At 45.8% G+C, this 20883-nt stretch overlaps 1 protein-coding gene across 1 annotated transcript; it reads left to right on the top strand.

Moving 5' to 3' along the window:
* Positions 1-3765: 3765 nt before the first annotated feature.
* On the top strand, positions 3766-19888 carry NUDC (nuclear distribution C, dynein complex regulator). The gene is made up of 9 exons (XM_079777424.1): positions 3766-3955; positions 6903-6980; positions 15419-15622; positions 15710-15775; positions 16818-16934; positions 17008-17202; positions 18627-18710; positions 18805-18923; positions 19348-19888. The coding sequence occupies exons 1-9, from the start codon at positions 3875-3877 to the stop codon at positions 19397-19399; spliced, it is 996 nt and encodes a 331-aa protein (XP_079633550.1). The 5' UTR covers positions 3766-3874; the 3' UTR covers positions 19400-19888.
* Positions 19889-20883: the final 995 nt, after the last annotated feature.

Here is a 20883-nt window from a genome sequence, read left to right as displayed (position 1 = left end):
GAAGGTCCTTGGCTGTGTCATGTCTGTGGACCTTGCCAAGCCCAGCCTGGGCAGCTATCACCGTCCCTGACTTCTGTTCCTGGATCCCAGTTGTGTTATCTTGAGCTGATCCCCAAGTCTCTGTGGGCCTCCGGAGCTTCATCTGGAACAGGAACGCCTGCCTGCAGGGCTGCTGCGTGGACAAAGTGAGGTCCAGGATGTCATATTCCAAGCAGCTTCTGGCATACATTAGGACTTTGCTCCCCATTGCCTCTGCCTAAGGAACCAGGCCTCAGCAGATAAACAGGCATGCATTTTTCATTTGATTGTTAATAATCTTAATCCTTACATTTATAAAGTTCCTGTCATGTCTTTTTTTTTCTCTCACTGAATCCTCTCAGCATCCCTCAAAGGAGACTCTGGAGTCAGACTGGCTGGGTCTAAATCCTGCTCCATCACTTAGCTGAGTGGCCTTGGGCAAGTCATTTGAGATTTCTGTGCTTCAGTTTCCTCATCCTTAAAAGGGTGGCAAGAAAGGCAATACCCCTATAGTGGGTATTGCTTTTATGGGACCTGAAGCCTATGCAATTTGGAGCACCCTCTTTAATAATAGAAAAGCAGGTATAAAAGTGGATATTTAAAATGAGAAAATAAGTTACTACCAATTACAAAGTAAAATAAACTGACTGAAAACAGAAACATCTCAAACCTAGGAGAATAACAAAATACTTCTACTGACCAGTTGCCTGACAATATTTGCCAATGTGTTTTAGCTGTATGCTTTTTGCTCACTTCTTCACATGTCAATACTATTTATTTTGAGACTATTACAAACACAGAAAGGTTGCAAGTACAGTACAGGGAACTTTTTTAAAAAACCTTGAACCATTTGAGAGTAAATTACTAAACCTGATGCCTCAGAACTTTCAAATACTTGAGTGTGTAATTGAACATCTAATATCAGACCCTACTTCAGTTTCATCAAATGTTCCCATGAAATAAGTTACAGTGAAAGGGCTCAGTCCAGAATTTCACAGTGCCTTCCTTTCTTTCTTTCTTTCTTTCTTTCTTTCTTTCTTTCTTTCTTTCTTTCTTTCTTTCTTCCTTCCTTCCTTCCTTCCTTCCTTCCTTCCTTCCTTCCTCCTTCCTTCCTTCCTTCCTTCCTTCCTTCCTTCCTTCCTTCCTTCCTTCCTTCCTTCCTTTTCTTTTCTTTCTTTTTAAAATATATTTTTATTGATTTCAGAGAGGAAGGGAGAGGTAGAAATATCAATGATAAGAATAATTAATTGGCTGCCTCTTGCACACCCCCTACTGGCGATTGTGCCCATAACCCGGGCATGTACCCTTGACCGGAATCGAACCTGGGACTCTTCAGTCCACAGGCTGACGCTATATCCACTGAGCCAAACCGGCTAGGGCTCACAGTGCATTTTTTATCATGTCTCCTAGTCTGTCAGTCAGGAAACTTTCCCTCAGTCTTCCCTTGCCTTTCAGACCTTGATGCTTTGAAAGAGTTGTAGTTATTTGGTAGCAAGGCTCTCAATTTGGGTTTGTTCGAGGCTTCCTTATGATTAGATTCAAGTGATGTGTCTTTAGTAGGAATATCACAGAAGCAATGCTGTGTTCTTTTTGTTGTTGTTGCTAATTCTCACCCAAATATATTTTTCCATTGGTTTTTACAGAGAGTGGAAGGGAGTGGGAGAGACACACAGAGAGAAACATTGATGTGAGAGAGACACATAGATTAGTTGCCTCCTGCACACACCCTGACCAGGCTGGGGATCAAGTTTGAAACCCAGGTACATCCCCTTGACTGGAAAAGAACCCGGGACCCTTCAGTTTGAGGGCCAACGCTCTATCCACTGAGCCAAACCAGCTAGGGCCTGTGTTCTTGATACATCCTATCAGGGAGCACACATTTCCATTTGTGCCACTTTGGTCACTGATTGAAGGATGTCTGCCAAACTTCACTATAGTTTCTCTTTCCTCTTTGTCATGAATCAGTGTTTTGTGAGGAGGCATTTTGAAATAATGCAGCTATTCCTCCTCATACTTTGAATGTATGTATGCATGTGTGTGTATGTATTTAAGTATGAACTCATGGTCTCCTATTTCATTCAGTGGCTTGTAAACTGTTATTATCCTTATTTATTTTGATGCCAGGTTGTCACAGGTTTGGCCAATGGGAGTCCCATTCAAGCTGGAGTCTATATCTTTTTGACATTCCCCGTCATTCTCTGAACACCCTTTATTTTCTGGTATAACAAGATGTCATTTTTCCAGCCCACTGAAGTCAACCACTATGCCAAGAAGCTCTAGTTTAATCTTTCAGTGGAGAATAGTATTTAAAAACCATGATCTGGGCACTAGAGTCATATTTAGAAACCAAGATCTGCTCATTGCTATTACATGTCACTGCTCCCAGGCCCTCCCAGGGCTAAGGAACGTAGGTGAATGTGCATGCACACACACATTTCTATTTAGTTCTATACCTATACATATATAATAAAAAACATGAGCCCTAATCAGGTTGGTTTAGTGGATAGAGGTCGGCCTGCGGACCAAAGGGTCCCGGGTTCGATTCTGGTCAAGGGCACATACCTTGGTTGCAGGCTCCGCATCACGTGCAAGAGGCAACCTATTGATGTGTTTCTCTCTCACATCGATGTTTCTCTCTGTCTTTCCCTTTCTCTTCCACTCTCCCTAAAAATCAATGGAAAAATATCCTTGGGTGTTTTCTTAAGCAAGAAGGAAGGGGTCAACTGTGTCAAATGCAGCTGAGAAGCTGAGAAAGATAATAATGGTCCATTGACTTGGCATGGATGGAGATCATTATAACATTGTTCAGTGGCTTTTAAGAAAAGACTTATTAAACTAAGGTGAGATGGAAAGTAAGGAAGTAGAGAAACAAGTATAGCAATTTTTCCAAGTTTTTCTGTGAATTGAGGTGGTAGAAAGAGAAAGTGGGTCACGTAATAGTAAAAAAGTAAGTGACATTAAAGCATGTTTGAAAGTTAAAGGGAATGATCCAGAAGAAACAAATTTGTGAGACAGAAGTTAAAGAAAGGATAATAATAAGGGTAAAGTCCCTAAAAGACTAGGATGATGAAATTCACTGCAAAGTGGAAAAATTGGGCTTAGATGTTTGGGACCTGTTTCCCACATTAACAGGAGTGAAGGTTGAATACAACACTCATTACACAATTTGCAAGGCCTAGTGCAAAATGAAAATGTGAGGTTTCTTGTTTAAAAAGTATTAAGAATTTCAGGACTGCGACAGAAGAGCATCAAACCAAGCACAGAGTCCTTTTAAGCTCGGGGCCAGTGCTTCTGAACCTCGTGTACGTCTATGGTGGAGTTTGTAATGACGGAGGCAGGTAGGCTGTTCGGGCAGGTCCCTTCTCCTTTCTGGGAGGACTGGAAGAGATGACTGACACTTTCAGCTCAACCCTTCTACAAACTGGGAGGTCACTCTCAAGGCGAGCGAGCAAAGTTTGTCCTTTTTTAACTCCCAACACTCCCCTCACCCCCTTTTAGCGCATCGATTTCTGGAAGGCTCCAAAGCGTCTGGTGACCATAGCAACTCACTCCAAACTCCCGGGCCCTCGGTCCCGCCCACCGCTTCCTGGACGCTCTCGTTGATTGGCTCAGTAAGTTGGCCAATGGTCGGCGAAGCGGGCTGTTGGCCGCGCGCTCAATGGTCGCTAGCCGAGAGGAAGGCGGGAAGAGAGGGCGAGCCGGCGGGCCGGAGCGGCGGGACGCGTGCGTGTTTCCGGCTCCGCTGCGGAAGGCGGAGGACTGGAGTCGTTGGGCCGGACGCGAAACGTAGGAGCTGGGAGGACGCGGGACGCCAGTGCGGAGCTCGTATCTCGGAGCGTGGCTAGCGGCCGACACGATGGGCGGAGAGCAGGAGGAAGAGCGGTTCGACGGCATGTTGCTGGCCATGGCGCAGCAGCATGAGGGCGGCGTGCAGGAGGTAACGGCCCGCGCGGCATCGGCCGGGCCTGCTTTATCGGAGCCCGCCCACCCCGGCGGCCCTAGTCAGGCTCCCTCAGCCCTTCTCCTTCAGGGGCCGAGATCCACGCTTGGGCCTTCCGGGCTTCAGGGCTCCCCCTCCCCACAGCCTCCCCGCGCCCCGGCTTCCGGTCTGGTCTCCCCGCCTAATGTGTTGTCCCCTTCCTATCAGTTCGGGGCCCGGGCACTGCTCAGTAGTTCCTATCTTAGCAACTCCGGCGTCCCTGGAAAACCCCCAGAGCCGTGAGATTCCCCTCCCCTAAGTCTCACACATTCTTAGGGCCACGTTTCCTCTCTGATGGCTGGCTGCCTGCAAAGAACATCCCAGCAACCATCCCAGACATTGAGATTTGCAGCTACTGACTTGGAGCGAGCCGAGGAGTGTGTGTGGGGTAGGGTTAGGGGGGCGGGGTGATGTTTACACGTATTTTTTTTAGGCCTTGAATGGGGAATTAAAGGCCTGGATTCACAATTGATTTCCACCACTCCCACTTGGGACCCTTACATGTCTCCAAGCCTTAGTTTCTTTGTGTTCGTAAAAGAGTTGTGAATCCCTATTTTCTGAATCTTTGTAGGAGAGTAGTGTCTTGAAGTGAAATTTGTTGAATGATTGATGTGTGTCAGACACTCATTGGATTGGGACCCGGGGATTCAGACCCGAGCAAAAACCTCTCCTTGGCCTGATGGAGCTTACAAGAGCTTTTCAAAAGCATAATTCATACCTAGTGACCACACGAAATAACACATAGTTATTTTGTTTAGTGTATGAACACTATGGACCAACTAGTATTGCTTCTGGAGTTGGATATTTTGGACCAGAAACATGGAAAGTTAGCGATAGAAAAGCCCATTAAAATCAGTCCAAAACTCTCGTTCTGTAAAGAGACCAAGAGAACTTGCTCAAGATTATCCAACAGGTTCCTGACCTAAAGGGACCAGACTCCTTAGGCCTGTGTGCTTTCTACAGTTCTTTGCTAATTCTCCCTCACTGGGGCAAGTTTTCACTGAGCTTTCCATTCCCATCTTTTACCCAGGTGCCTATGGTGACCAAAGACTCCTAAGCCCTCTGAGGTGGGAAGAGAGTTACCAATTTGCAAGTATGAAAAGGTTCTCTCCCTCCTCCCCCCCTAAGTTGTTGACACAAAACTGAATTTGGGTATGAATTCAGTTTTGAATGAATTTAAAGTGTCTAGAAGCAGGAGTTGAAACCATTAAAATAAGTTGTAGCATCAGATTTGGAATCATTCATTTGGGCAAATAAAAGGGCTTATATGTGCTTACCCTAGGTCACCACTAGATTTTTCACTCAGCAAACGTTTTACTAAGCATGTACTCTGAGCCAGATTTGGTGCCAGGCATTGGGGATGTAGACAGAATAAGCCATGGTTTGTGGTGCCTGTTTGTGAGTTATTGAAGCAACAGGGCTCTTGCTCCAGGCCAGGCACTGTAAGGCCCTCACCTCCAACATCTCATTTGATCCTTGCAAGGTACCTAGAAATAGGTCCTGCTGCTATTTCTGTTTCACAGAGTTAAGAAACTTCCCCAAGGTCACAGACCTAATATATGCCAATCTGCTACTCAAACCCATGCTCTTACTCACTTGCTACACTGGTGCCCCAGCCAGAGTTAGTTGGTCTTAACCTTCTTTGAAGTGGCTTCATTTGCTCCCCTCCTTCTGGCTCTGCCCTAATAACTCAGCTGTTGCCACTGTACTTGGGCTTTTTACTCTTGGGAGAGGAAAGCTAGCCCCAGGCTTTTTTTTTAAAACTTGTTTATGAATTCATTGGAAAAAAACAACACCAATAAACTCATTGCATGCTAATATTAATAACATTCTTTATGGAAAATAACTTTCTAAAACAAATTTAGTGAGAAGCATTATTTTACTTTTTGGGGGCTAAATCTCTTTAATGTTTGGTTTAATCGAAAACAGATTTTGCTGGATTCTCCTGTCTGCTTCTTCATTCAGTCTTGCAGTATCACATGGCATGTAGCCTCTGGAAAACTCCACTGTATATACACTTGTGAGGAAATGAGATGAAAAAGACAAATTAATGTCTCTCTGGATCCTGAGATCTCTGGACCACATCTTAAGGATTACTGCTCTATAACAAGACCAGTTTCTTTCTTTAAAAAAAAAATTTTTTTTTAAATTGATATCAGAGAGGGAGAGAGAGGAAAATCAATGAGAGAGAATCATTGATTGGCTGCCTTCTGCACGCCCCACACTGGGGATCAAGCCTGCAACCTGGGCATGTGCCCTTGACCAGAATCAAACCCAAGACCTTTCAGTCCACAGGTTGACACTCTATCCACTGTGCCAAACTGGCTAGGGCAAGACCACTTTATTTCTTGCTTAAAACTTATACCCATCTGAAATTATCTTGCTTCCTTGTCTGATTCCTGTTTATTGTCTGTCTTCTTGATATTTTTTCTTTTTTTTTTTAATTATATTTTTTATTTTTACATCTTATTGAAATTATCAGGGTGACCGGTTAATAAAATTATATAGGTTTCAAGTGTACAGTTCTATCATACATCATCTGTATATTGTATTGTGTGTTCACCACCCATAGTCAAGTCTCCAAGCTTTCTAAGCCCTGTATGCAGGAGGAGTCTTCCCTATCCTTAGGCTGCCTCTAGGGCAACAAGGAATGTGAAACATGCGCACACATATACAGGAGAAATGAGAAATCTGCCTTTCAGGTGATATAGGTAAGGTTAAATTAGGCTTTCTGGCAGAAGTGACTAATGTTAGGCCTGTTTGAGAGGATTTCTCAGTTGAGAGGCTCAGGGATGAAATAGTCAAGCTCTAAGTTCCCTCGTAGACTAAGGAAGTTGACTTCTGTGCAGTTGCTGGGCTCCCAGTAGGACATCTCCATAGCTCCAGTCTTCTTCTGTCTTTTCAGCTTGTGAACACCTTCTTCAGCTTTCTTCGACGCAAAACAGACTTTTTCGTTGGAGGAGAAGAGGGGATGGCAGAGAAGGTGAGTATTGGGAGCTGCTGTTCCTTTGGTAGTTCTGTTTATTCAGAAGAAAAGCTCACCTGGCCTTTCTTCAGCATAATAACTTCAGCAGAAGTAAAATGCCAAGAGCGAAGAGTCAGGGAAGCTAAGCAAGCTTCATTTATTGAAGCCCTTCTTCCTGCCAGATGCTTAATCTCCCCTATTTCTCATGATCCTTTAGCAGTTCCAAAGGGGTAGGTGTTACTATCCTCACTTGACAAATGAGGAAATTGGCTCTGGGGTATTTGGCACTTTATCCAAAGTCTTGAGTGCAGTTGCAGGAGAGCCAAGGCAGTTGTAAACTGCCTTCTGCCCCTGACACCATGCTTCCTGATTCCTTTTCCACTGTGTAGGTTTTATCTAATTACCTTGCTGGGCGGTGAGAGTGGGCAAATGTTAGAAACTGAGCTTAGAAGACAGAAATATAGGAAAACTCAAAGCCAACCAATTCCAGTCTTCCTAGGGATTGTGACCCAAAGTTCAAGGATTTGGTAATTGTATTTTGTGGTACAGGTTCGAAGACCTTGAACTTCTGATTCCTTAGGTTGTAGTTACATTTATTTATTTTTTACAAGCCAAAGTTCATTTAGAAAGTCACAGAGGTAGAGGAAGTGAGCTGTGGAAGAAGTGAGCCAACCAGGCTACGTGGGCTCAGGAAATAGTTACAGAGGCAAAAGAAGGGCCCTTGGAGTTTAGGAAAAAGAAAGGCAGCTCTGGCTGGTATGGCTCAGTAGATTGGAGCATCGTCCCATGCACCGGAATGTTGCAGGTTCTTTTCTTTTTTTAAATATATTTTTATTGATTGCAGAGATGAAGGAAGAGGGAGAGAGAGATAGAAACATCAATGATGAGAGAGAATCATGGATTGGCTGCTTCCTGCAAGTCCCCCACTGGGGATCGAGCCCATAACCTGGGCACGTGCCCTTGACCAGAATCGAACCTGGGACCTTTCAGTTCGCAGGCCGACGCTCTATCCACTGAGCCATACCAGCTAGGGCTAGTTTTGATTCTTTTCTTTTTTTAAATATATTTTATTGATTTTTCACAGAGAGGAAGGGAGAGGGATAGAGAGCTAGAAACATCGATGAGAGAGAAACATCGACCAGCTGCCTCCTGCACACCCCCCACCGGGGATGTGCCTGCAACCAATGTACATGCCCTTGACCGGAATCGAACCCGGGACCCTTCAGTCCGCAGGCCGACGCTCTATCCACTGAGCCAAACCACTTTCGGCTAGTTTTGATTCTTGATCAAGGCACATACCTAGTTGCAGGTTTGAACCCCAGTTGCTGCATGTGCAGGAGGCAACCAATTGATGTTTCTCTCTCCCTTTCCCTTCCTCTCTAGAAAGTCAATAGAGACATATTCTCAGGTGAGGATTTTTTTTTTCCAGTTGGATTTTTAAAAAAAAAGAAAGGTAGAGGAACATGCCTGGGGGATGCAGAGGGGGGCAGGTGGACATGCTCCAGAAAGAGCCCACACTGGAATTACATTTTTGAAGATTGGTAAATCATGGTGCCACCTAACTTAACTATGATTTTTATAACCATAGTACTTGTTTTCACTTAAACTTAGGAGACGTAGTAACAAGAAGGAGACATTTTGCAAACCCTTTTCTGTAGCGTCAGGGCTCTCAGGATCTAGAATGCACTATAATGTATCTTGCAGACCTGGGCTAGGAGTCCCAGGTTCTTGGCCTACTTGTGTGGCTTGGTTGATTTCTCACCATTTTTCTGGTCTTGTCAGTTTTTCATATCTCTAAAATGGAAGAAAGGTGGACTCTGATCTATAGGACCTGTTCTATCTCAAATATTCTTTTTTTAAATTTTTAAAAAAATATATTTTATTGATTGTTTACAGAGAGGAAGGGCGAGGGATAGAGAGTTAGAAACATCGATCAGCTGCCTCTTGTACACACCCCACCGGGGATGTGCCCGCAACCAAGGTAATGCCCCTGACCAGAATCAAACCTGGGACCCTTCAGTCCATAGGCCGACGCTCCATCCACTGAGCCAAACCAGTCAGGACTATCTCAAATATTCTTGTGTATTAGCACTAGCACCTCCCATTTTTTCTGTGGGCCAAACTACCTTATAATACCAGCAGTTATTCATTTGTTCAATAAATATTTATTAAATTTTTTTTCAATGAATATTTATTGAACATTTAATACTTTGCCTGTGTTAGATACTATGCCAAATCCTTCAGGATTACAGAGGCAAATACAGACATGGCCTTTGTTTTCATGGATCTCACAGTATAGCACCCCCCACAAAAATAAAAATAGGAAAGGAAAATGAAGAAGTAGGTGTTAGGGCAGAAGCCCTGGGAGCTTAAAATGAGTATTAACCTAGGCTGTGGGCTTAGGACAGCGGTCGGCAAACTGCGGCTTTTGAGCCACATGCGGCTCTTTGGCCCCTTGAGTTTTTAGCAAAGGCCAGCTTAGGAGTACCCTAATTAAGTTAATAACAATACCTACCTATATAATTTAAGTTTAAAAAATTTGGCTCTCAAAAGAAAATTCAATCGTACTGTTGATATTTGGCTCTGTTGACTAATGAGTTTGCCGACCACTGGCTTATGAAGACTTAATGAGGAAGTAATGTGCGAGGCATGAAGGATGAGTAAGATGTACCTGGTAGAAGGGAAGGAGATTAATATTAAGAAGCCTCAGAGTATTTTGGTGATGATAGCTACCGGCTGTCTGCAGGTCACTTCTTACATCTTGTTATGCTCCTTGGCTCTTAATTACTGTAGGTTCAGCTCTTTCCCAGGAGGTTGGTCCGACTCTTAGGCAGGCATAAACCTGTCCAGCCTTTCCACCTGGTCTCCAGTTGCAACACAGTAACTCCTTTGTGTTGACCACACTATGGCGTAGATCTGCCAGGTACATCTCCAGGTATAGTGGTGAAAGAGCAAAGGCTCTGGAGTCAAGCAGATGTGAGTTTGAATCCTGGTCTTTTCACTTCCCACTTGACAACTGTGTGGCATCTGAATTACTATCTCTCTGAGCCTCAATTTCTTACAAGCAGGGATAATCTTCTTATGGGGCTGTCATGAGGATAAAAAGGAAATGTAGCCCTGGCCAGTATGGTGTTGTTCCATGCACTGAGAGGGCAAAGGTGCAGTACCTGGTCAGGGCACATGCTCGGGTTGCTGGCTTGATCCCCAGTGGGGGGTGTGCAGGAGGCAACCAATCAATGTTTATCTCTCATCGATGTTTCTTCTCCCTCTCTCTCTAAAAATTAATAAAAACATGTTTTGTTTTTTAAAAGAAGGTAATGTTGATGAAGTGCCTGGCATATGAAAATACCAGTTCAGAGCCTCTTTTCTGAACCTCCTGGGGCCAGATGCTTTGGGGATTTAGAATTCTTTGACTTTACGAGGCAATAATATATACTCTATATTTCATACAATACCCCAATCCAGAGGTCAGGAGCAGCATCCTATAATCAAGCACATTAAAAAAAAATTTTTTTTAAGTTTTTATTGATTTTAGAGAGAGAGGAAGGGAGAGGGAGAGAGTAACATCAGTTAGCTGCCTCCTATATGCCCCCTTCTGGGAATTGAGCCTGAAACCAGGGAATGTGCCCTGACCAGGAATTGAACCTGTGACCTCTTGGTGCATGGGATGACACTCAACCAACTGAGCCATACCAGCCAGGGCACATTTACATTTCTGCAGAGAAATGTCTATCAATATTCATACCAAGTGGGAGATAAGAGACTATAAATACTTTCATGCCACAAACTTAGAAAAAGTACAGAAACACTTTTAGTTTTTGTAGCTTTGGGGGCGAGGAATTATGGAGAAGAGATTGTAGATTTGAGTAGAGCCATAATGATCAAATCATTATGGTATGGGCACAGAAAGAGGTCTACACCAGTGAAGCAGAAAAGAGAACCTAGAAAAAGTCTAGCATATATAAGGGTTTAATATGTATCTAATATGGCAATTCATTTCTGTAGGCAAAGGATGATTTAATGAGTCATGCCGCTACAAGTGGCTATTTGTAAAAAACCAAAATTTTCCATCTGTTTAACTCCTATGTAATAATAAAGTGCAGATCAAGCAGAGTCTTGTAAGGAAATCTGGGAAACTATGTATAATCTTGTGTGGGGAAGCCTTACAAATAGAAACCTAGAAGCTATGAAAGAAAAGGTATCCGTTTGTCTCTTCAAAGATTGAAAACTTTTGTATGGCAAAAGAGATGTTGACATATAAAGTCAACTGAAAAACAATAGATTTGGGAAAATGCAATGCAGAGGACAGGTAAAATTTAATAGCTGATTTAATGTGCAGGAACTCTTGTAAATTGCCAAGAAAAGAATAAACAAAAAATGGGCAATTACAAGAAGAGCAAATCTAAAGAGCATTTGAACAGATGCTCAAATTCACAAGTAGTCAAGGAAATGTAAGTTAAAGAAACAGATGCTCTTTTCTTCCTATCAAAATTTTTCTAAATAATTGCTTGTAAGGATGTGGGGAAAGGCTGCTCTTTGGACATTGCTGGTAAAAGTGAATTGTTGTAGCTCTTTATAAAAACTTTTATAAAAGATGCTCAACTTTCCTTATTATCAGAGAAATGCAAATCAAACCAAAAGATACCACCTCATACCCATTTGGATGTCTTCCGTCAAAAAAAACACAAACCAACAAGTGTTGGTGAGGATGTGGAGAAATGGAAGCCTGTGCGCTATAGGTGGGAGTGTAAAATGGTGCGGCTGTGGAAAACTGTGTGGCAGTTCCTCGAAAAATTAGAATAGAACTACTATATGATCCAGCAGTCTCACTTCTGGGAATATACCCAGAAGAATTGAAAGCAAGGTTTTGGAGAAAGTTTTGTTGATAGCAGAACTGTTCATAATAGCCACCAGGTGGAAGCAACCCAATTGTCCATTGATAGATGAATGGATAAACAAAACATCATATATGCGTATAATGGAATATTATTCAGCCTTTTAAAGGAAGATGAGCATACAAAAGAAACACATATTGTAAGATTCCATTTATATGAAGTTCTAGAATAGAAGTGTGTCATCTTCAGACGTGTCCCCCACCTCCCTCCTCTCCCACACACAGGTTCAGAATCTCAGCCATTGGATTCTGTGTCTTCTCTGGTTAGACTGGTGGGAACCACTCTTTACCAGCCTAGGCCAGGAAAAACCTGTGTTCGATATTCCACTGAGCAGTCTGGGCCTGTCTTCTAGAGCTAGCTCAGCTTTTCTCACCCCTTCTCCACTTTCCTGGGCTGTGGGTCCCAAGGATGCTTCCAGTGAAAGAGCTTGACTGTGACAGCCTGTCAGTTGGCACCTCTGTAGGCTACATACCCCTAGGGTCTCTGCTTGGGGCTGGGGCTGGGTAAAGATGGTGGGAGGAGACCGGGTGGTAGCTTCAGAGGCTGCTGTGATTGGTCTTAACTCTGCCCTGTGGTTCAGCTCTGCCCTCACCTAACCTCACAGCTAGGAAGGAATAGGACGGATGGGATGTAACATGATTCACTGGGGCTGGGAGAGGGGAGGACCCTGTTCCCGCCTACCCTTGGCTACTGGTTAGCAAATGGCTTGAGTTCAAGGTCTCCCTGATTAGGGACTTGGGACCAAGGCCCTGTGGTGGAACAGCCTCTGCTGGTGTAATTGTCTCATGACTGATTATATTAAATGGCCTTCAGGTGGCTCATTTCTCTCTCTCGCACATCCCATTTTATTAACCCAGTTGGTTTGGGGGGGTCCAGTGCCCTTTTAACTTTGTAGAGTACAGAGCTACTATAGTATGGCATGGGGTTGGGAATTTGGGGGTAGCTGGAGGAATTGGCATTAAATGAATGAGAAGTCACAGGGCATTTGGCAGAACCTTCGGTCAGGAGCCTGTGGGTAACTTTGGTGACCTGGAGTACCTCAAGGCCCTCTCAGCTTCCTTCATCCTTCCATCTCGGGCCCAGGAATTCTTGAAAGATGGTTTATTGACCACTGATCATGTAGTGGGTGGCCTGTGAGGCCTCCAGGTGTGTGGGTCAACATAGAGTTCTGGGTATATTCCCAGAAGTGAGACTGCTGGATCATATAGTAGTTCTATTCTGCTATAGGAACTGCCACACTCTTCTGGGCCTGCCGAAGATAAAGAGGTGAAACTCAGGAGACACTTAACCTGGTCCTGGAGGATGAGTAGGAGTTTGCCAGGTGACCTGGGAGTAGGAACAAGGACATTCTAGGCAAAGAACAGCTGTGCAAGATGACTTTTATTTAATTTATTTTTAATTTTTATTTATTGATTTTTAGAGAGGGAGGAAGGGAGAGAGAGAGTATGTTGTTCCACTTATTTATGTATTTGTTGGTTGATTCTTACATGTGTGCTGACCAGAGATATCACCCACAACCTTGGCATATTGGGACGATGCTGTGACCAGCTGAGCTACCTGGCCAGAGCTTAAAAAAACAATTTTAGACTAAAATAGAAGCACAGAGAAAGCTGCTCCACAGGGTCACACAGGTAAAAGTAGTAGACCAGGAACTCAAATCTAGATGTGACTCTCCAGTGTTTATGAGAATTAGCCAGGAAGGCTGATTAAAAATATAGGCTGCTGGGCCAACCTCTAATATTTCTGATTCAGTAAGTCTGGAGTGGGGACAAAGATTTATTATTATTATTATTATTTTTTTTTTTTAGGGTGGGGGGCGCGCTAAGATTTAGTTTTTCTAACAAATTCTGGATGATACTGATGCTGCAGGTTGAGGAAACCATACTTTGAGGGCTACTAGTATAACGGAGGTGGAGCCATCGCTCCCATTGTATTTTTATTGCAGAGAAAGTACTTCTCCCAGGCCCCCAAAGCTGACATTGGGTTAGCCTCCTCCAGGCAAGCTGTGTGATGTGGCAAGGACTGTGCCAGGCTCTAGATGAATGTTGGTCATATTTGATCCTCATGACAGGTGAGGAAACAGGCTTAGAAAATGTCAAAGTTGTTCGCTTGTCCAAGGCCACACTGACAGGCAGTGACAGGTGGCAGTAGTATTGGGGTAGCTCTTGGGCAGCAGGGAGGCCAGCTAGCAGGCTATGGGTTGGAAACATCCTAGGAAGGAAAGTGGGAGAGAAAGGATTTGAAATGGATAGCTTGCAGGCTGAGGAGAGGAAGAGGCTCCTTTTCCCTCAAGAAAGCTCTCTCGCCTTAGCTGGTTTGGCTCAGTGGATAGAGCACTGGCCTTCAGACTGAAGGGTCCCAGGTTCAATTCCCATCAGGGGCACATGCCAGGTTGCGGCTTGATGCCCAGTAGGGGTCATGCAAGAGGCAGCTAATGATTCTCATCACTGATGTTTCTCCCTCTCCCTTTCTCTCTCAAGTCAATAAAAATATAAATGAAAGAAAGAAAAGAAAGAAAGCTCTCTCTGCCTTCTGCTAATGTGGCAGTCCTGGGTGTGGTGCTGAGTGCTGCACAGCTGGGGCTGCAGTCCTGGAGACATACGCAGGAGGAAGAGAGATCAGTCAGAGCAAGTGGGTCAGTGGGCCTGAGCTCAGGAAAGGCTTCTTAGAGGAGTTGAGTCTGGACTTCTTATAGCTTCACTATCTATTGAAGGACTTTCAGAGCACTGATCATTTTGTCTGCACAACAACCCTGTGAGGTGGGATTCATCCTTACCGATGAAGGTTTTGAAGCTTTTAGAGGTTAAGTAATTTGCTAAAAATACAATAGCTACTGTGTGACAAAGCCAGGATTAGAACCCAGGTTGTTCAACTTTAATGTCCATACTCTTAGTTGTTAGAATGTTGTTTTTTTTAAAATATTTTTTATTGATTTTTTTACAGAGAGGAAGAGAGAGGGATAGAGAGTTAGAAACATCGATGAGAGAGAAACATCGATCAGCTGCCTCTTGCACACCCCCTACTGGGGATGTGCCCGCAACCAAGGTACATGCCCTTGACCGGAATCGAACCTGGAACCCTTGAGTCCACAGACCGACGCTCTATCCACTGAGCAAACCGGTTTCGGCGAATGTTGTTTTTTAAAAATACATTTTTTATTGACTTTGCGGGGAGAGAGGGAGAGAGAGAGAAACATCAATCGGTTGCCTTCCATATGCACCCCTACCAGTGATTGAACCCACAACCTGGGTATGTGCCCTGATCAGGAATCGAACCTGTGATCTTTTGGTGCACAGGACAATGCCCAGCCAATTGAGCCACACCAGCCAGGCCAAAACTGTTTTGGTTTTTTAAAGTAGCCACTGTCTACCGAGCCAGGTATTTGCAGATATTGTTGTTACAACTCGATCAGATATGTGTGTATTTTCCCATTTTCTAGATGAGGAAACTGGGGTTCTAAGTGCAGTGCCTTGCTTAGGCACCCAGCAGATAGAGACGGGACTGTGCTTTTGGGATACTACCCCTATCTTGATGGCTCATTGCTTTCACTTCCGTCCCCAGCTCATCACACAGACCTTCAACCACCACAACCAGCTGGCACAGAAGGCCCGGCGGGAAAAGAGAGCTCGGCAGGAGACGGAGCGGCGGGAGAAGGCGGAGCGGGCAGCCAGGCTGGCCAAGGAGGCCAAGTCAGAGAGCTCTGGGCCTCAGATCAAGGAGCTGACTGATGAGGAGGCAGAGAGGCTGCAGCTGGAGATTGACCAGGTAAGAGTGGGCTTCCCTCCCCTGTCCCCTCAACTATTGGCACTAGAAGAGGGGACCCTCTTGCCAACTGCTTTCCCTTTGCCATAGAAAAAGGATGCAGAGAATCATGAGGCCCAGCTCAAGAATGGCAGCCTTGGCTCACCAGAGAAGCAGGTGAGATGGACTGGGGGTGCTTGGGACTAGCCAGGGGTAGGGAACTTCCAGGGACTCCACAGCCTTACCCTGTCTCCAGGATGCCCTCCCCTGCCCTCCTTCCCTCAGCTTTGTGTTCCTCCCCATACTTCAAGATCTCACTCAGAGATATTGGACCAAAGGGTTTGTATTAAAAACACCAAAAATCCATTGGCCTTAAGCCTTGGCAAGAAAGCCCCAAAGCAAGAGAGGGCAGTCAGTGCCTGTGCAGGTGCCATCAGGTGGCCTGGGGTCTGGGGGTCCAGCCTGGGCCTTTGTGGTGGGTCACTCTGACACATCTGTGGAACAAGCCCCTCAGAGCTTCTCCCACTTACTCAAGTCCAGATTCACAAACGATTTTTGGGGCATTCATTTGGCTTTTCAGAGGTTCTGATGTGAGACTAGGGGTCTTAACCCTACAGACACAGAAAAAGGATGTTGATCATTAGGCATCCTGGTTTTATTTTTTAAAAAAAAAATGTTTTAAGGATGTTTTTATTGATTTCAGAGAGGAAGGGAGAGAGATAGAAACATCAATGATAAGAATCATTGATCGGCTGCCTCCTGCACGCCATGCCCCCACTGGGGATGGAGCCTGCAACCCAGGCATGTGCCCTCACCAGGCATGGAACTGTGACCTCCTGGTTCATAGGTCAACGCACAACCACTGAGCCACACCAGCTGGGGGTGTCTGGTTTTATTTTAGGACAACCCTGCTCATGGTCACTTCGTGACCTTTTGTTTTTCTAAGTCCTTTGGCTTGACACCCCAGCTGGGTCCTATAGGTTTATCTCTGACTGTCACGGCCCCCCAGCTGTGTCCTTTATTACATGCTTATAACAGTCTGAGCTCCTCTCAGAGATCAGAACTACGTTTCACCTATGCTCCCAGTGCGCCATGGAGTAGGCAGGGACAGGTCTGTTTCATTTTGTGGTTGTATGTCCAGTGCCAGTCCTGGGCCTGGCCCAGAGAGTTTCAGTCTGTGTCTGTCAAGTAAGTAGCTGAGCACTCCGACTATGAGCAGGAGGCTGAGGAAGACGAGGAGGAGGACGAGAAGGACAAAGGGAAACTGAAGCCCAATCTCGGCAATGGGGCAGACCTGTCCAATTATCGCTGGACCCAGACCCTGTCGGAGCTGGACGTGAGTGGCAGGGCCAGGGCAGAGGTGAGGGAGCCAGCCTGGGGCCCCTCCTGACTGTCTCTGTCCCATGCAGCTGGCAGTGCCCTTCCGCGTGAACTTCCGGCTGAAAGGGAAGGATGTAGTGGTGGACATCCAGCGGAAGCATCTCCGGGTGGGGCTCAAGGGGCAGCCTGCAATCATTGACGGGGAGCTCTACAACGAGGTGAAGGTGGAGGAGAGTTCCTGGCTCATTGAGGACGGCAAGGTGGTGACGGTGCATCTGGAGAAGGTGCGAAGAGGCCCAGCCTTCTGGCCTGCATCTTAATGAAGAAAGGGAAGGGTTTCTGCTCATTCAGTCGGGTCCATGCTAGGGACCTGGTGGACATTTCTTTCTTTTCTTTCTTTCTTTTTTCCATATGTCTATTGGCCATCTGTATGTCCTCTTTGGATAAGACATTTCTTATTTAATCCCATCATACTTACAGTATGTCTGTTCCTTTTTTAGAAAAAAAAATGTTTAATATATTTTTTTTGTTAATCCTCACCTGAGGATATTTTTCCATTGATTTTTAGGGAGAGTAGAAGAGAGAGGAAAGATAGAGAGAAACATCGATGTGAGAGAAACACATTGATTGGTTGCCTCTTGCACTAGCCTGGGCCGGGGAGGAGTTGCAACCAAGGTACTTGTCCTTGACCGGAATGGAACCCAGGACCCTTTAGTCCGAAGACCCACGCTCTATCCACTGAGCCAAATAGGGCTGTCCCATTTTTAAAAATATACTTTTTTATTGATTTCGGAGAGGAAGGGAGAGAGAGATAGAAACATGAATGATGAGAGAGAATCATTGTTCGGCTGCCTCCTGCATGCTCCATACTGGGGAGTGAGCCCACAACCTGGGCATGTGCTCTAACTGGGAATCGAACCACGACCTCCTGGTTTATAGGTCGACACTCAACCACTAAGCCATGCCGGCAGGCAGATCTATCCCATTGTAGTCAGGAAAAGGATAGCTCATATATTTGCCCAGGCTCTTACATCTAGGAAAGGGTGGAGTCAGGATCAAAATAGTCTTTGTTAACCAAATCCTCACCTTTCATTAGGGTCATGAATATATTCAATTTAACAAACATTTGAACACCTACTATGTGCCAGGCACTGTTCTATGTACTGGAGAGAAAACAATGAACAAAACAGAAAATGCCCTCAGGACACCTATGTTCTCCCCTTCCCTCAAAAAGAGAGATGGGACACAGACACACCAGTAAATAAAGATGGTCTCTGTAAAGTGCCAAACATCGAGGAGAACTCCCCATAAGGCCTGTCCCAGCCTACCTGACTGGCCGTGGCTGCCTCTCAGTCACCCCTCCATGCCCTTGCACTTGCTTTTCCTCTCAACTGGAATGTCCCTTCCCTGAATTTTTAGTCTGGTAAACTGCTTGTCCCTGCTAGGTGTCTCTCTGTAGCTTCTCTCCCTTCACCCTGGATGGTATCTTCCTCTGTGCTTTATTTTGCTTGTTCTGATTGGTGACTGTATTCGGGTCAGTCTTCCCAACCACGCCAGCCGCTGTGGAAGGGAGCGGTCTTGCTCCTCTATACCTCAGGTCCCAGCATAGCCTTGCTTTGGGTCCTAAGTGTAGGATGTGGGTGGGAGAGAGTTGGTGGGTGGGTGGTTCCTAGGCTATAGAATGAGTGACCGGTGGTTCTCCTCACAGATTAACAAGATGGAGTGGTGGAGCCGATTGGTGTCCAGTGATCCTGAGATCAATACCAAAAAGATCAACCCTGAGAACTCCAAGGTGAGCCCTGGTTGGTTGGGGGAGCTTCAACTGGGAGGTGAGAGGCCCAGGTGGCCCAAGAGCTTCACCTGTCCCTGCTGCTGCCTGCCCCCAGCTGTCAGACCTGGACAGTGAGACGCGCAGCATGGTGGAAAAGATGATGTATGACCAGAGACAGAAGTCCATGGGGCTGCCCACCTCAGATGAGCAGAAGAAACAGGAAATTCTGAAAAAGTGAGCACTTTAAAAATGGGAGTTTGGGGGGCTTGGATCTGGGTGACAACTGCAAGTGGGTCACTGAGTAGGACACAGGAGCTGCCCTGCCCCTTCCAGAATGAGCTGCCAAGTTTATGGCTTTATAGCCTTGGCTTGCCAATCCTAATCACTTGCTGAGGTAATTTTGAGGCCAAGGCCACCTGAAGATAGGAAAGAAGGAAGGTAATAGGTGGTCATTGCCATCTACAGGTGAAAAGTGCCAATATTGGCACCTCAGCTTCCAGCCTCGGGCTCAGATGAGCCTCAGAGACCCTGCCTGGCCTGGCTCCAGGTTGCTAAGGGTTCTAAAGAGATTAGACCTCAAGTGGGAGGCTAGGAGTAAGGGACTAACTTTAGGGGAGAGGGACAGTCTGTTTCACTATCTTCCTATTTCCCTTCCCAGGTTCATGGATCAACATCCAGAGATGGATTTTTCTAAGGCCAAATTCAACTAGCTTGTTTGCCTCCCTGAACTCTTGGAGCTGAGCCTTCAGCCATCAACCTTTCTTTTCCACCCTTTCCTGGGACTTGAGGGCCTCAGAGCTGGGACAGGCATGGGACTGGTCCAGGCACAGAGGTCCCAGGGCACCATGGGAGAAGGGCTGGGGCCTTTGGGGGTCTCGTCTTCACTAATTGACACACTGTTACACATTAAAACTGTTTACCCAATTCCACCCGTGTTCTCTTCCCTCTAGTCCAAGCATGTCAAACTCTTGGCCCCTGGGGCCACATGCCTCGTTTATTTGGTCCTTGTTAGCCTTTGAGTTGGACATGCTTGCTGCAGTCTTTACTGGGGGTCAGGCCCCCTATGGCTGCTGCAGGGAGCTGGGGGCTTGTCTTCTAGCTGATTCTGCCATGTGACCTAGGGCAAGTCCTTGCCCCTCTCTGGGGCTCAGTTTCTCATTACTTGGAAGAATAAAACAAGACTTTTAGTGTGTGTATAATTCTGAGCAAAGGTGAGTTTTTCTGGCTACAGGACCAGAACATATGTCTGATTTTCATAGGGGCCCATGACTCAGCAGAGTTTAAGACCAGGGACTTGATTTCATTTTCATCCTTAAGACAACTTCCAGCTGCAGTGGGTTCTCCAGCCCTGGATCAATAGTTTCTGAAGCTACACACTGTTGTCTCCCAGGGGCCGAGAGCCACAAAGGCTGGGGGACAGCCCTGGGCTCAAGTCTGCTCTAAGTGTGGTATAGACACCTGACCTGGAGGGCAGAGCAAAGTCCAGTGGGGCCCTGTTTGTTCCTCTGACCCAGACCTCTACAGGTTTCGGGACTCCTCAGTCACCTGCCAAGGCAGTGCCAGGACTGGAGAGGTGCTCGCCTCTGCCTAAATTCAGTCCCCGGAGTTCACCCTACCCCACCTTGGCCAGAGAATGGAGGTCACTGAGGGTAGTAGCCACAGAGGTTATGGTTACAGCAGGAATGTCTAGGTTGACTCGCCCAGAGTGCTTTGCTCTGTGTGTGAAGGGGACCCCTGAATTTCTGGAACAACTATATCCTTTTGACATTTCAGAATAGCTTGTTGAAGACTTCAAGAGGCTGTGCAGTACCTAGTTTTGTTTCCCAAACGTGACAATCCCCTCCTCCTTTTTAAAAATTGATTTCAGAGAGGAATGGGGAGAGAAACATCAATGATGAGAGAATCATTGATCAGCTGCCTCCTGCACACCCCCTACTGGGGATTGAGCTTGCAACCTATGCATGTGCCCTTGACCGGAATCGAACCTGGTACCCTTCAGTCCATAGGCCAACGCTCTATCCACTGAGCCAAACCAGCTAGGCCCCCCACCCCAGCTTCTTTTTTTGAGAATGCCAGTAGTGGTTCCCAAGGCTGTGTTTGGAAAATTGTGCTCTAGAGTGAAGGGTAGGGTGGAAGGAGTGTTGAATCCTATGTCCTGTGATATCCCTGGGCTCCAGTGCCCTGTGGTCATTTT

This window comes from Cnephaeus nilssonii (assembly GCF_951640355.1).
Source record: "Cnephaeus nilssonii genome assembly, chromosome: 7".
In the NCBI taxonomy this organism is placed as follows: domain Eukaryota; kingdom Metazoa; phylum Chordata; class Mammalia; order Chiroptera; family Vespertilionidae; genus Cnephaeus; species Cnephaeus nilssonii.
Note: the sequence above shows the minus strand (reverse complement) of the source record. Positions and strands in the feature narration are given on the sequence as shown.